This window comes from Oreochromis aureus, linkage group 15, assembly GCF_013358895.1.
Source record: "Oreochromis aureus strain Israel breed Guangdong linkage group 15, ZZ_aureus, whole genome shotgun sequence".
NCBI classification, from domain to species: Eukaryota; Metazoa; Chordata; class Actinopteri; order Cichliformes; family Cichlidae; genus Oreochromis; species Oreochromis aureus.
This window is the reverse complement of record NC_052956.1, coordinates 31,998,699-32,013,206: the sequence shown is the minus strand read 5'-3', so window position 1 is coordinate 32,013,206 and position 14,508 is coordinate 31,998,699. Positions and strand designations below refer to the sequence as shown.

The window sequence follows — 14,508 nt, the reverse complement described above, 5'->3', positions numbered from 1 at the left end:
CTAGACGTATGTTTTTGTTGTGTTTCTTTTTGCTTTTGAGACTCTAAACGATCTATTGAATATAAAAAAGGTAGGTAGTAAACATAAACAACTACAAAACAGCTCCGCCTGAAGTTTTGTTTTTGTGTGTATCACTATGACAAATGTTTGCCTCGGCTTCGGCAGCTTAACCACAACAGGAAAAAACAGCCTTCCTGCCAGCAGAAAATCATGTTTTGACATATAAAAACAAAAGGTGAGCGTGTATGGTAACAGTTCTACTTACAAAATTGTCCTTCATCTTCTTTGGCTGATTAGTGATCATTTATCCACGAGCAGCAGACGGACACATCTACATCACTATCAGTTAGAAAGATGCGAGGTCAGAGAGATGATTGGCAGGTTGGTGGAGCGTGGGGAGGGCGTCCCTGCAGCATGAAGACAGACCCTCCTATCATCCACAATTACTCATTTTTTCTTTCTACGCAAACATGTGCACCATTGTCACGTCAGACACACTTTAGATACAAAGATTACAGAAACAGAGACTATTCACAAAATGTTGGACACAATGGCACATTTACAAGAAAGATTTTTTTAGAATGTTGCAAAAAAACTGTTTTAATATGAGAAAATTCAAGAGAAGTCAAGAAATCTGTGAATTAAGCACACGTTTAGTTTTTCAGGATTTATAATAATAAACAATATTTACTGCAAATATCAAAGTAAAAGAAAGTGTACTCTTACAAATTAAACCACAAACAGGAAAACCTTTAGGTGATGAACAAAAGAACTTTTGATTTTTCCTTTCATTACTATACTATTTGGGCAAAGCGCTTAACCCTATAATGCCCTTTGTATCATATTTGATACATGAGTTTCTGAGACCACTATCTCATCAACGTGATCAATATTTGCCATAATTTCAAAATGTTATGGACAAAACTCTTTTTTTTTGCCTAAAATTAACATTGTTGTTAACAAAAAGTTGCCAAAAACTTCCAATGTATCAAACGCGATACAAAAATATATAATAAATACATAATAAAAATATATCATACACAACATGATATAGCAAAAAAAATTGTGGATTTTGTTATAAGGGTTAATAAACATCTCAGTTCAGAAAAAATCTGAATTTTCTGCCATTTTTTTGATGGGTTGGGTTTTACAGGGTTAAGTACACAAACAAATCATATATTTCTATTGTTTTCTGCCTGACTGGTCTAAAACCTCGGTTACGTAAACTACATAAAATCCCTATTTTACTAATGCTGAGAAAATAATAGCAGCTCACTGATTAAAAAAAAAGTAAATAGTTTCCTCGAATATTTTATTATTAATTAAAGTGTATGGATTTTCAGCCTTTGGTGTGGCTATTTATAACAATAATCACTCCAGGTTTTATGCTTGTTCTGCTCTTGCTGTGCTTTTGTTAAAAAGAAAAACATCTTTAAGAAGAGTCTTTCAGCTCTTCATCATGCTGTGCAAATTCAGTAAAATTGCTAAATTTCACACCTTTTGCCATCAGGTAGATAATAATCTGCATGACAGATACTGCAAAAATTGGTTCACCCCATTTCCACAATACATGTTTTAAAATGTTTAAAATAAAAAAAATCTTGACTCAGAATTTTCTGTTTTGCTTCACATCATTAAAAACAGTACATGTTTGTTTTTATACTGCAGTGGTTTTATATCACCAGCACAGCATTTTAATATTGCATCCTTCATTATTTCATTATTTTATCTGGTTTTACTATTAAACATTTCATATTATATAATTTCATTTAACAAACACTAATTCCTATTGCTTTTGAATTTTAATAAAATAATACAACTGTACTAATAGTAAAACTACTCATTAGCTGCAATCACATAAAATAGTTCTGAGATCTTCGAATAACGTGGCAAATTGAGCAAACCCTGGCAAACTGATGGGAAGGAGAGGAAATGATTTCTGACTCTTTGATAATGTCACATTATAAACTAACCAGAGTCACATTGCTGCCATTACAGAGCTGCTAAAACCCACTGGCTGTGTTAAATGGTAAAGTCCTGGCTGTAAGAGTTAAAGGCACTGTGCCTGTGAAATTTTTCACTTTCACTTTCACATCAATTGAGAAAACTGTTTTTCTTAGCATAGCCAAGTGTCTTTGTCACATATGATAATTATTGTGCACAGAGCAGAGAATGAGAGAATAGCCTGTTTGCTACTATAATCCATCTAAATGGCTAACTGCTGTACAGCCATTCATTCAGCCGCTCTCACTATCCCACAGTTACTCTGTCCTCTACTTTTGTTTCTCAGACATCTTCTCTGCTTTTCATGGGAAAATCTATGTAACTTTAAAAACGTGCAGCACTGTCTCCATTAGGGTTCCCCTGAGTTTTGCCTCTCACTTAACCTCTGAAAAGCTGCAAAGAAACATCTGCAAAACTGAAAAACCGCCAGGATCTATATGTCATTTAATTTATATTATTATTCTCTAGTCATTGCGTAAAATAATGATATTCAATAAAGACAAAAGAACTGAACATCTGACCAGGATTAGTCAGGAGAAGACATAGGAGCACCAAAGAAAACACGTCAATATTAAATTAGACTAAAAATTTAAGTAACACACGAACATGCAGCATTTTACATAAATGTGTGCAACTAGAAGATGGCACTGTGTTGACCAACTCAATTAAAAAAGTTTTTAAAAATCATCATTTACAGTAATTTAATACAAATGGAAAGAAAACAGCATGTGCTCAACAAATTAATGCTAAAAAAATATATAAATTAAAAATTAAAAAATCCTTATTAACTAACTCATACTGAACTCATATTTTCATGTGTCAGGAGGAAAAAAGAACCTTTGCGCTGTGCAGAAACAGTCATTTGATTCATATTGCGATATATATTGATATTAACTGTAAAAGGAATTACAGTGAATTTTCTTTTTTACACCAAAAAGCCCTAGGCACGTAGACACTCACACACATATATCGCACACAATCAAGCTGGTATGGTGGCTTCAAAACTGCGTGACTGCAAGAAACCAGTCAAGACAAATTTATGTGGCGTGTGACCATCGAAATGAACTCTTTGCAGAAACAGAGGAACATGTTCTTATTAAGAATAATATCCATTTTTTTAATCTGTGGGGAAGCATTTAACGGCAGGTATGTGTGTTGTGTTGTGTTGACATGCTGATGAACTGATGAAGATCTTGTGACTCAACAGTGGAACAGCTCTGCCTGGCTGACCTTTTGCCATCTGTCCTTAATGACAGAGTCTGGCTGGTGGAGTGCAGGCAGGAGCATGTGACTGCTGCAGGTATACAGCTGGTGCCTGCTTACTCACTGTAGACCATGGGGAGACATAAGTGGACAACCACTGAACTGACCGTGAACTCAAATCATACCGACTTCTGGTTTCCCTTGCTGGTTTACAATTAATTTGGGTCATTGAGGCTGAGGCTTGGAGAACAGACTAACCAGAGCTTATACTCGTGTGGAAATTTTTTCATTTGCCATTATTTAACTTTTCTGGATGTCGCATAGACTATTTTTTTAGACTATATATTTTTTTTAACTTTTCAAGAACAAGGAACGGCAGACTATCAGATGTCGACATTCGCTTACTTTGAGGTCATTTCCTCTAGTTACCCTGGATTATATTGTGTCACAACTAGGGAGTGAATGATGGGAAGACCAAACTTCAGTGTCTGTGTGTGTTTTGGGGTTTTTTGCATTGTTTTTTTTAATATTACAAAATCAGAACAGTTAGTAAACAAACAAACAAACATGAAGAATTGAAGAATTTTAGCATGTTTTCTTATATAATCATATATATATATATTTACATATTGTGATCATTTTCATTTCCATACTTTTATTCTCAGACTCCACCAGGTTTGCTTTGCATGATTCATAGTTGTACATCATCCTTATTTATCTTCCCCTGGGCTTTGGTGCAGCCCTGCAGTTCATCCCCCATCTAAAACAAACTATTTTGAACCCTTCTATATGAATGCAATTGACCTTTCAAGCCAAAAAAATTTGGGTTGCAAAGTTCTTCAGACTAGCTTGTAGAGACTGTTCCTCTTAAACAGAAAGTCAGAACAGCACATGGGTGGGGCTGCTGTGCCTGAGATTATTAATTTTTGGGATGTCACTCTATGACATCACACGTGTTCAAAACTTGGTAAAGAATATTGAAAACTGAGTTTTTCTCTCAATGGAGTTACTTATTTGCCTTTTTTAAAATGTTGGCCCTTTTAAGATGAATAATCAGCATTATAACAGAATATATATGACAATAAGCTAGGAAAGGAATAAGAAGTTTACTATCCAGTTTAACCTAAATCAAACCTAACCTTACTAACATCATAAGTTTGTATGTGTTGTAGCCTGGCTGCCCTGTGAAACGAGCGCATCTCTAAAATGAACCCATAACAAAAACATTTAATCTTTCTGGTTATTGGTAAAAGGTAAAAATCAACACATTTCGACTTGTAAGGCTACAAGTAACTCAAAGCTGTCAGACAAATACTATATTAAAAAAAAAAAAAAAAAAGAGAGAGAGAGAGAAATATTAGTCTACATAATACATAAAAATGAAAAACTACCTACATCTTCTACTTGTTGTTGTTATTACTGTAATTTCTAGCTCTCTTCCATGGTGTGTTTTTTGTCCTGTTTTCCTTCCCTTGACCCCAAACAGTTGCTGCAGATGGCTACCCTTTCCTGAACCCGGTTCTGTTCTGAGGGAATTTCCTGTTAAATGGGATTTCTTCCTTCTCACTCTCGCCAAGCGCTTGCTCATAGGGGGTCATCTGATTGTTGGTGCTTCTCTGTATTACTGTAGGGTCTTTACAATATAAAGTGCCTTGAAGTGACTGTTGTTGGATTTTGTGCTATAAATATAAATAAATAAACTGGAGTAAAAGAACTCAATTACTTTATTAGTAGTGGAAGCAGGGTCCATAGGGTGAACATCACGTTTTCAGTTTCATCGTGTCAATTTGCAGATTTCTCTCGCTGTATAACTTCATCTTTCCCTTTTTTCGCCTCCCTTTTCTGATTAGAAAAAAGTCAGCCATGACTGCCTGCTGTTAACTGGAAAAAAAAAAGGCCAAGAGCAGCAAATTGTGCTGATCTTGTTGTAACCTCATGGTTTTTACAGTGCTGCGCAGGGGCTTGATGCAGGAAGTGGGCACATTACTGCACTTCCACGCCCACAGCAGCCCCATTCCCTCCCTCCATTACACCACCCCCCTTCTAACCACCTGTGCTTGGTCTCACAGGATGAACCCCCCTCACCCCTAAAGCCTTCTTTCCTCCACAACACAAACTCCTTTACAGCTGCACGTCTTTGCCAAACCACATACTGAATGTGCTCTGTTGTTTTACACTCCACTGCTTCAACAACATCAATGAAGATTTGGTTTACTGTAAACTGTCTCCAAGTGCAAGCGAGCATTCGTTAAAAGATTGGGCTCCTCCCAAACTCATCTTCTTCTAGAGTTTTCTATACAGACGTCTGCTTCAAAGATACCCATGTTAATCAACAATATTTTTTGTACAAAAGAAATTCAGGGTACGGGGATTACCCGTCATATTGGGACCATATTTCAGGAAAGATATTTTTTGCTATATATCTTTTGACATGTTACATTAAATTGCAGTGCTGATGATTTCCTCTTAAATTTACATTTTGATATAATTCAGTTCACTTATATTCATACAGGACCAAATCACACAAACAGTTGCCTTGAGTCGCTTTATATTCTAAGGCCAAGACCACTGCAATAACGTATTAGAATAATACACACAGAATCCCTAAACTATACATAAGCTTTTAACCATATATCCATTATATTGGCAGAAATCTTCAGCGATATTTTCTGTGTTGTTACATCGTTGCATTTGGGTGAGATGACAGTTATTTTATATTGTGCTTTGTGTCAAATTAATATTATTGTTGTTGTTTTTTTGAAATATATATATATATATATATATATATATATATATATATATATATATATATATATATATATATATATATATATATAAACTATATTGCTAACACAGGAATCATTTACATGTTTGAATACAGCCTAAGGTCCTATTGGTTGGTTTATCATTTAACAAATGCCTGTTAGATATGTTTTAATAACATATTAATATTGCAGTCCTGAGTATTTATCAGGAACTAGTTTAATGTAACACCAATAACTGGGCAGAAGGAAGAAAGCAGTGTTGCAGCAGCACTGGCAAGCTTTTCAATGTGTAACCTGTGATGTCAGCGTGTGGAATAAAAGGGTGCTACACAGAACTAAATGACCTCAGGCTTCAGAGAAAAAAGCACACAGCAGCGTTCTTCTAATAACGCGGGAGCATGAATAACCAGCCAAAACCAACACGTCTCATTGAGACATCCTTATATTTCTAACCACAAATGTTTGTGGTCAACAGCTAATATCAAATTCAGGAGTGTAGAAGAACCTTTATAGCTGGAAAAAGAATGAGTTAACTCTCATTGTGCAGACTGTTTCTTTTCGAGTATATATAAAAGCAAAGCAAGGTCATTCTGTTAGCCTCTTTGTTAACTATTTAGCAGTTCAGCTCAATATCTTAATTTGGTGGAACATTTATTGATGATAAATTTCATAGTTTCAGGCTTAATTAAGTGAGCCTTTGTAAGATTTAAAGCTTTCCTTTCCCTGAAATATTTATGATGAAACTCAAATTTGATGTGTTTTTCATTGTGTGAATCATGAAAAAGTATATTTTTATAAATTTACAAGGTATAATAATTAGTAAGAAATGTTAAGAAAAGCTTATTGGTTGATTTTGTACTTATAGCAGCCATTCTGGATCTTTACTCCACATCATAACTAAATTATGGACCTTTTGTGGTTTAAAAACGTAATTTTAAAGCTTATTCCCAAATCGAAAAACAAAATCCGTATGCTAATAAACATCAGGGGAACAAAACAGAAATTAGGTAAAATAGTTTTGTCGACCAGAAATGTAGGCTGGGACAGTGAAAGTGTAATCATCAGATCTGCCATGAAGAACATCCTGATGAGTCAAAAGAAAACAGCAAAGACAACGTATATATATACTGAATATATACACTTCACATGTGACTCAGCAGCTCCAGAGAAAAAACTGATGGCAAACCAGAAGACTACTTCTGTGCTTCAGTGTTCCCCGGTAGGACTACGAGGGGGCCTAACCCCAGAGAAATTCTCTGTTTACGCTGCCTCATTTTCACCACAAAGTGCTCTAATGTGATACGGTATGCATAGCATTTCTATGGTGGCAGCAGGGGGATGGGCTCTGGGGACCACACAGACAACGGTGCTTACTAAGAATAACCCAAGCAATGCTGAGAAAATCCAGCATTCTTATATGGAGGAGCTGGCCGAGCTAGACGCATCGATATAGGCTCTGTTATCGTCACCGTGGTGAATATCCAGACACTGCAAAAGCACTGGATGAGGCTCTCTAGCCGCCATTTTGCCAGTTGGCCCAGGGGAAGAAACACTGTAGCGCACATGTCATTCACATTTAGTGATGCTTGGAAAAAATAAAACAAAGACCACACACAAGTCAGTGGAATTGAAAAACAGCGTGCAAAAGCTTCATCAAAGAGCTTGTTTAAATGTGGAGGCGTGTGTTTCACATGTGCGTAAATGAGAATGCGTCAACTGTAACACATAGCTATTTTTATCAAACTATAGGTGCACTCGCAAGTGAAGTCTCTACATGAGAGCAACAAAATGAGACTTCTTTTCCACAAGAAAAGGAAAAAAGGAATATTATGTAATAAAATCTACAAAGAAAAATTGAGAATTCCAATTAAATAAAAGGAAAAAGCAGAAAGAAACCTGCGACTTAAAATGTCTGTTTCTTTTTTTCTCCCAGAATTTTCTACATATCCTTTTGGTTTTGAAATTAAAAACTTTAAAATATCACATAGTTAATGAAAATATTTGATATTTGAAACAACTGCTAAATTATTTTAGGAATCAAGGGGAAAAAAATGTGAATGAAAGTAACTTTATGTAAGTGTTACGTCGCTCTGCAACCCGTATTCTCTTAAGGTTGCCGTGGCTTCACTGCTAATTAACCATATTTGGTAAGGTGTGGATAAAGGTATGACTGAGGGTCACTCTACAGAGACACACACCAGTTTTTGTCTCATTTAGAACAAACCTACACTTCTTGAAACTCTAATGTCAGTATCTTGTTGCTTCTGAGCTGAGTCGTAATGTAAATGGGCGACTGGGGTGTAACAGTAAATTTTGCCCGATATTCTCAATTTATGTTTAGACTTGTGACAGATAATGGAACACTTGTATGCGAGAGAGCTGAGAAAGTCAAACTGTGACAAGAAAATAAGACTTAACAATTTCCAGTTTACAGTTTTACAAAACTATTTAATTGTTCAATGGTGAAATCAGACATTTAAGAAAAGGTTAACGGGTTTAAATCTAGGTTTCTTTTTTTTTTTTTCTCAGATTGGTTTCTGAGATTTAAGATTTCCAGAATTAGGTCAACGTGAAAATTAAACTTTTAACAGATATCAGAAAACTTTATTATATTACAACCATTTTACTACATTGAGGCTAATTTTTCTCCCTGGTTCAGAGCACTTCAAGGTTTTCTCTAAAGCAGCTTTAAGCCTCATTCTGATGAGTCAACTGTGCCAGCAGTAACAGTGCTGCACTAATCTAATATAAACAGGTTACGCTAAATGATTTCTTTTTGTTTACTGAATGCCACTTTACATTCTTCTAAACACCAAACCTCCCTCCTTTCTCTTCATTGAATTGAGTTTTCACTGAGAGGTCAGAAGGTGAAGTCCTTCACTCAGGGAAGAGGTCAACAAATAGGTGGGTTATTTACATGTCTCCATCATTTCTGACAGGCACACAAATGCACAAACAAAAACCAAAACAATCAGAAATCTGACTGTGGTGGTTTGGTTTTGCTAGCTTCTTGGCAAGAGTCAAACACACACAGACAGGCCCTGACTCTACAGCCGCAGACTGATGGCAGCTGGGGCTGGGTGCATAATGCAATCTGATTTCACACAGGCGATGAGAACACCAGTGCACATCGCTGCTGTGAAAAGTGGGAAAAGAGAAGAAGAATGAGAAGCCATGACATGACACGGGGAAAGAAGGGATCACAACAGGGAGAAAAGGAGAGGGAAAACAATAGCTTTTGCTGTAATGTACAGAATCTGAGATTTCTCCAAGCAGTGCTACCCCAGCCATGCCATCACTGGCAGATGCCCAATCACCTGCCTTTGAGAGTGCAATAGGCACATCTTTTGTCTTTTTCCTAGCCGAGGCAGTGACTGGATATTCAACTGAGCCGATCAGGGCTACTCAGATACCCTTAGTGATGCAAAGAAGCCTTTAAAGATGCAAAGAGAGAAGAGATGGGACCTGCTGCATACACTATCTGCTTTTTTCTTCACATAGATCAGAAATAATCGACCTTAAAAGGCTGCTGATATTGTGAATGTGATCACTTCATGTCGTCCTACTCCAGCTGAAATTTCATGAATCAATAACCCACCAGTACTTGGTTCATTTAGAACACAAGCACCTTCTCCAGTCATTTATTTCCAGTCATTTTTTAATTAGCTGAATAGCAGGATGATTGCATGTGGCTCAGCAGAAACAATGAGGAGCTAGCCCTGGATGTTTTAGACTGTTTTAGTCTTCAGGATCCCTTCATGGTCACATGACAGGAACTTGTTGTTATGGGGAACTTTAGCTGTCAAAGACAATCCTGAGGGACTCGAGCAGATCCCCAGAACAGCATTGTTCACAGTGAGATGTTCTGATATAATACCAGTGAGATGGTCCTATGTGTTTTTGAATGGATTTCAGAAGGGCCTTGCATTCTTCATTTGGATGCACATAGAGATAAAAAAGAGAAAGTATTTAAAGTCCAAAATAAATCTGGATGCTTTAATCAAAACGGTTTGCACAAAGGTGTATACCTCAACAGGATTGTTGCTCCCAGTTTGGATTGTTAGAATAAGATAAAAAATCTAGCCATTTGGGGGTTATGGCAAACTAATTCAACTATTCAGTTAAACATTTATTATTGTTTAACATTTAACAATGTCCTTCTGTTTGCTTTGTATTCATTTTTGTTATTATTTATTTCCAATTTCCTATTTAGTGCCATGGAAAGGAAGGGATCTTAATATAAAAATGAACTCTTTACCCTTTGACATCTAAATACTCCTAATCTACACACTGTACTGTAGCTGTGCACTGTCAGTAGTGGGAAATACCTGGAACACAACTTTTCAGTCAGTCAGAATTCTACCTACATGTCATGTAGCATCATCAACATCAGGCTATATGCTGTTGAATTTTTAAAGACGCTGTACACAAATGTGTCTCCTTTTTTGGGATTAAACACAGACTTGGGCTTAGATTCACTTTGTTATCATCAGTGATGTTATTGTCCTCACAATGTTCTTTCAGCTCTTAATCACAATCTCTGAAAGATTAAGAAGTACTACATTGTGATGACATTAGCCACCATCTAACCACTAATTATTCTACAGACACTTTTCAGTCCTTTTGGATTGAATACAAAATTCGATGGAAACAAGGAATACAATAAAACAAGTAACAATTTATCATAAATTACATCTCATCACATGTACAGAAAATATATTACTGAACATATGACTAGTTTGTACTTTTTGTTCCAATTACAAATGTATTATATCATATAATATAACCCTGAATAAACAGAAGAAGATGGATGGATGTTATGTATTACTTGCACATTAAAATAGGTAGAAACAAGGCTTGCAGTTACAAGCTACAGCCTGTGCACTGGTTTGACTTTCAAGCTGCAGGTTTTTTTTTTTGGTAATTAAGGAGGCAGAAGAGAGAGGGAAATTCAAAACATGTGATGCAATAACTGTGCAATAATTCAATATTCCTGTTTTACTGTTGTCTGTGGGAATTACAGTGTGATAAGACAATTTGAATTTCGTGTATTGATGCTGCCAAAATTAGAAGAGAGTTTAATAAAGAAACAAACAAGATATGGTAGTTTTTCATTGCAGTCATTATTGTTGGGTTTTGTAAGGTTGCAGATAATTGATAAGCATTATTGTAATCTTCCAGGTCTATTGTGACTGTACTGCTGCTCTGATCTGTTACGGACACCTAGTGTAAGTATATTTTTATATATTGAAAACAAATTGATGCTTATGCAGTGCAACTTATTAGCTGTGTTAAAACTCGTCTGGGCAGTTACTATGAATCATTACTTAGATGTAAGTTGTTTTTGGGACATAAAAACTACAAATATAGAATCACAAGTTGAATCTGATCAATAATGATAATATAATAATAATAACAATAATAATAATAATAATAATAACAATAATGATAATAATAATAATATTGGCTTTAAAACTTTGCAAACACTGCCCCATCATAAGGTTTTAAAAAGTTATTTCACCATCTCTGCTGTTGTGAAATTTTCCTCTAGATTTCATTCAGGGATCTTGAATTCTTTGGTTCTTATAAAGTCTCTAGTGTTTTCTGAATGCAAAAGCAGAGTCACTGGTTTACACATATCATTTCACATGGTAAGAACACGAGACTAACCGCTGGTAAGAGAACAGACCAGCTGGAACTGAAAATCTTCTTGCAGTTAATGTTTGTTGAGTGATGTAATAATGAGATTTCTCACTAGTGATCTATTAAACTGATCGTGCTTACAATAAAATGTGACAAGCAATTATAAAAGTATTATTTTTATGCGATTCGCGTGTCTTGATTATACTAATGGGCAAAGAAATCAAAGCTTGACGTAAGCTTACAAAGTCACTGTGAGGTTTACAGTATGGACTCCACCCCCTCCCCTCCTCACAGTACACAGAGGACTGCCATGCCTGGGAAAAGAAAGGCAGGGGGCTACTGTAGAGAACAAAGGGTTCCGTGCGTAAAACTGCGCATGAGTGCCACCGCCGTGCACGCGTCTCCAAAGCAGCGCGTTGTCTGTGAAAATGTGAGTTCACGTCAGCTGCCTTTACACCACCAGTGAGATCCTATTAGCTCCTATTACCCATGCACCTGCTCTCGGCACAGCTTAAACCCATCCCTGTGGCGGCTGCGTGGAGTCACGGCGTTTCGGGTGTTTCAAAAGAATGCGCAACGCATCATGACAAAGGTTCTTGAGCATGATGATGGAGGATCCATCCATGATGCTGCGATCGCTCCGCCGTTTGCTTTGCATCAGCATTATCAGACAAAGAGGATGGTATGCTTCCTCGAAATGCTGCATCACCGCATTTATAGCAGCATCACTCCACTCCCTTATGATTCCAGGCCCCTCCGCTGCCGAGGCAAACACATGGCCATCAAACAATAGTCATGACGAAACAAACACTATTAAGAAAAAGCCCTGCCTGCCTGCACACTCTGCACACACGCGTCTCTTTAACGACAGAGGGAAACAATGCAAACGCGAGTGCCTGCAGCCGCCGATATGAAGCCAACTAATCTCACTGTAAACACAAACGAGGAACATTCTCATAAATCTCTTTAAGGTCGTAATGCATGGCAGCACGTGACACTACACTGTTTAGATATATATTATCCATGATCACATTTTTTTTGAAAAAAAGAGTCTCCTTAAAAATGCCCCTTTATATCTACTGAGGTGCATCTCAGCACATTACTGACTCAAGATAGACTAAGACGCGATTGCAGCATCCCCTCACATGACAATGCAGCTCCGCGCAGAAGGGTGCAGTTTGATTTAAAAATGCCTATTTTATATTCTCGAACATGATGGCAGACTAAGAAATATATATATATATAATAATGAAATATGGGTTCAACGTCAAACGAGGGATTGATTGTTATAATGTGGATTAATGATAAGGTGTGCTTATTTCAGTTCAGTTTATTTTATTTATATAGCGCCAAATCACAACGCCCAATAGGCTTTATATTTTAAGGTAACGACCCTACAGTAATACAATAATTTCACATAGAGTGAAATAAACTGGAATAGCGGTAGTAACAGTTCTAATGAGCTCCACATGAACTAGATGCACACGTATTGAACGAGGAAGGTGTTTAATGACTCTGCATGTGAATCCTGACGGATCACCACCGACTACTTTACCATATTGGATAAAAAAACAAAAACAAAAAAACAACAGTACAGAGGAGCACACAGAGAGCGGTGACTCAAAGCATAACAGGATGCGGTACAGAGTTGTGTTTCACTCCTGAACCCGCGTTCACACCCCATCACATTACAGGCTTCAATATTCGTACCACGCGCCAGGCTTTCAAGATTCATGCGTGCGGTTCTGCTTTTTCCCCAATAAAGTCGATTTTTTATGCATCTCAGCAGGAGCTCTGCTGGCTGTAGCCCACTACCACTGCGTCACTTATGCAAGTTTGCGTCTCGGTTATGAGAGCATCAACAATAGACCGAGATTGAAAGCTAACAAAAAGAACAGCTAGAGAGCGAGAAAAGGAGAGAGAGAGAGAGAGCGGGAGAGAGAGAGCGGTCAGAGAGGAAAAAGACGTGCACGCCAGCTCACCTTTTCCGTCCTATTCTGCTCGTACTCCAGCCCTTTTGTCCGTTTCCCACAAGTTCTTTCACATGATGACTCGGTTTGCCGTTTCCTCAAACTCTCCTGGTTGCAGATGGATGACTTCTCTCGCTGCCGCAACTCGGTTCTTTGTCACTTACAAGAATGTTAATTTAAAACACACACACACACAGACACACACACACTACAGTGTCTATGATTTTACGATTTGTTGTGTACGTGTGCGCGCGCGCGTGTGTGCGTGTTGATCCTGCACGGCGTGCCGCTCCTTCTCTGCTGTTTGTTACACTCGACTGGAACGCCTACTCTCAGTCGCTACATTGTTGACATTCGCCCGCTGACGTCACTCATCCTCTCATTCACAACATCGTTAGCGCGACGCGGCGTTGCGTTGAAGCCGGCGGGAAGCGCGTGCGTAGTCCTTCGAAAGTGCGCAACGGAGCTTGGAGAATCGCACTATTCTGACTTTCTAGCTCAAATCCCTCCCCCTCGCGCTTGCTGGCTTTCTGGACTCCCTCCCTCCCTCCCCTGCACACCATGCTTTCTCCTGGTCCTCCCTCCCCCCTCTCGTGAATGCAGCGGGAAAATTACGATTAATGATGACACAAGGCATTTTTTTTCGCATGTGAGAACAATTAAAGGGGGTGTTTAGCTGACTTATTTTCTGATCACATTAAAAGCCTGATAAGGGAACACTGAAATCTATCTATCTTCTTTTCAAGTGTGGGAACTATTTTCTTTAATGTTTTCGTTTTCCACACGCTCCTCTACCATTTTCATTTATTAATGTGTTTTACTGAACTCATTACCTGACACACATTTGCAAAAAGAATAATTAATAGTTTAAGCTCGCAACTTCCACGTAATTAACAACACAAAAGTCAGTGTGTCAGAATGAA

General features: G+C 37.5%; 1 protein-coding gene across 2 annotated transcripts in view; it reads right to left on the bottom strand.

Annotated features, from left to right (window-relative positions):
• The window catches only part of bach2b (BTB and CNC homology 1, basic leucine zipper transcription factor 2b), an 89,975-nt gene extending 76,076 nt beyond the window's left edge, over window positions 1–13,899 (bottom strand). The window contains exons 1-2 of one of the 2 annotated variants that reach the window (XM_031741669.2): window positions 13,598–13,899; window positions 266–407 (exon numbers count right to left, since the gene is read on the bottom strand). In XM_031741669.2, the coding sequence (XP_031597529.1) occupies window positions 266–304 (39 nt within the window). In that variant the 5' untranslated portion in view covers window positions 305–407; window positions 13,598–13,899. The remainder of the gene's footprint in view (window positions 1–265; window positions 408–13,597) is intronic. The other variant, XM_039599090.1, reaches the window with a different exon arrangement.
• Window positions 13,900–14,508: the final 609 nt, after the last annotated feature.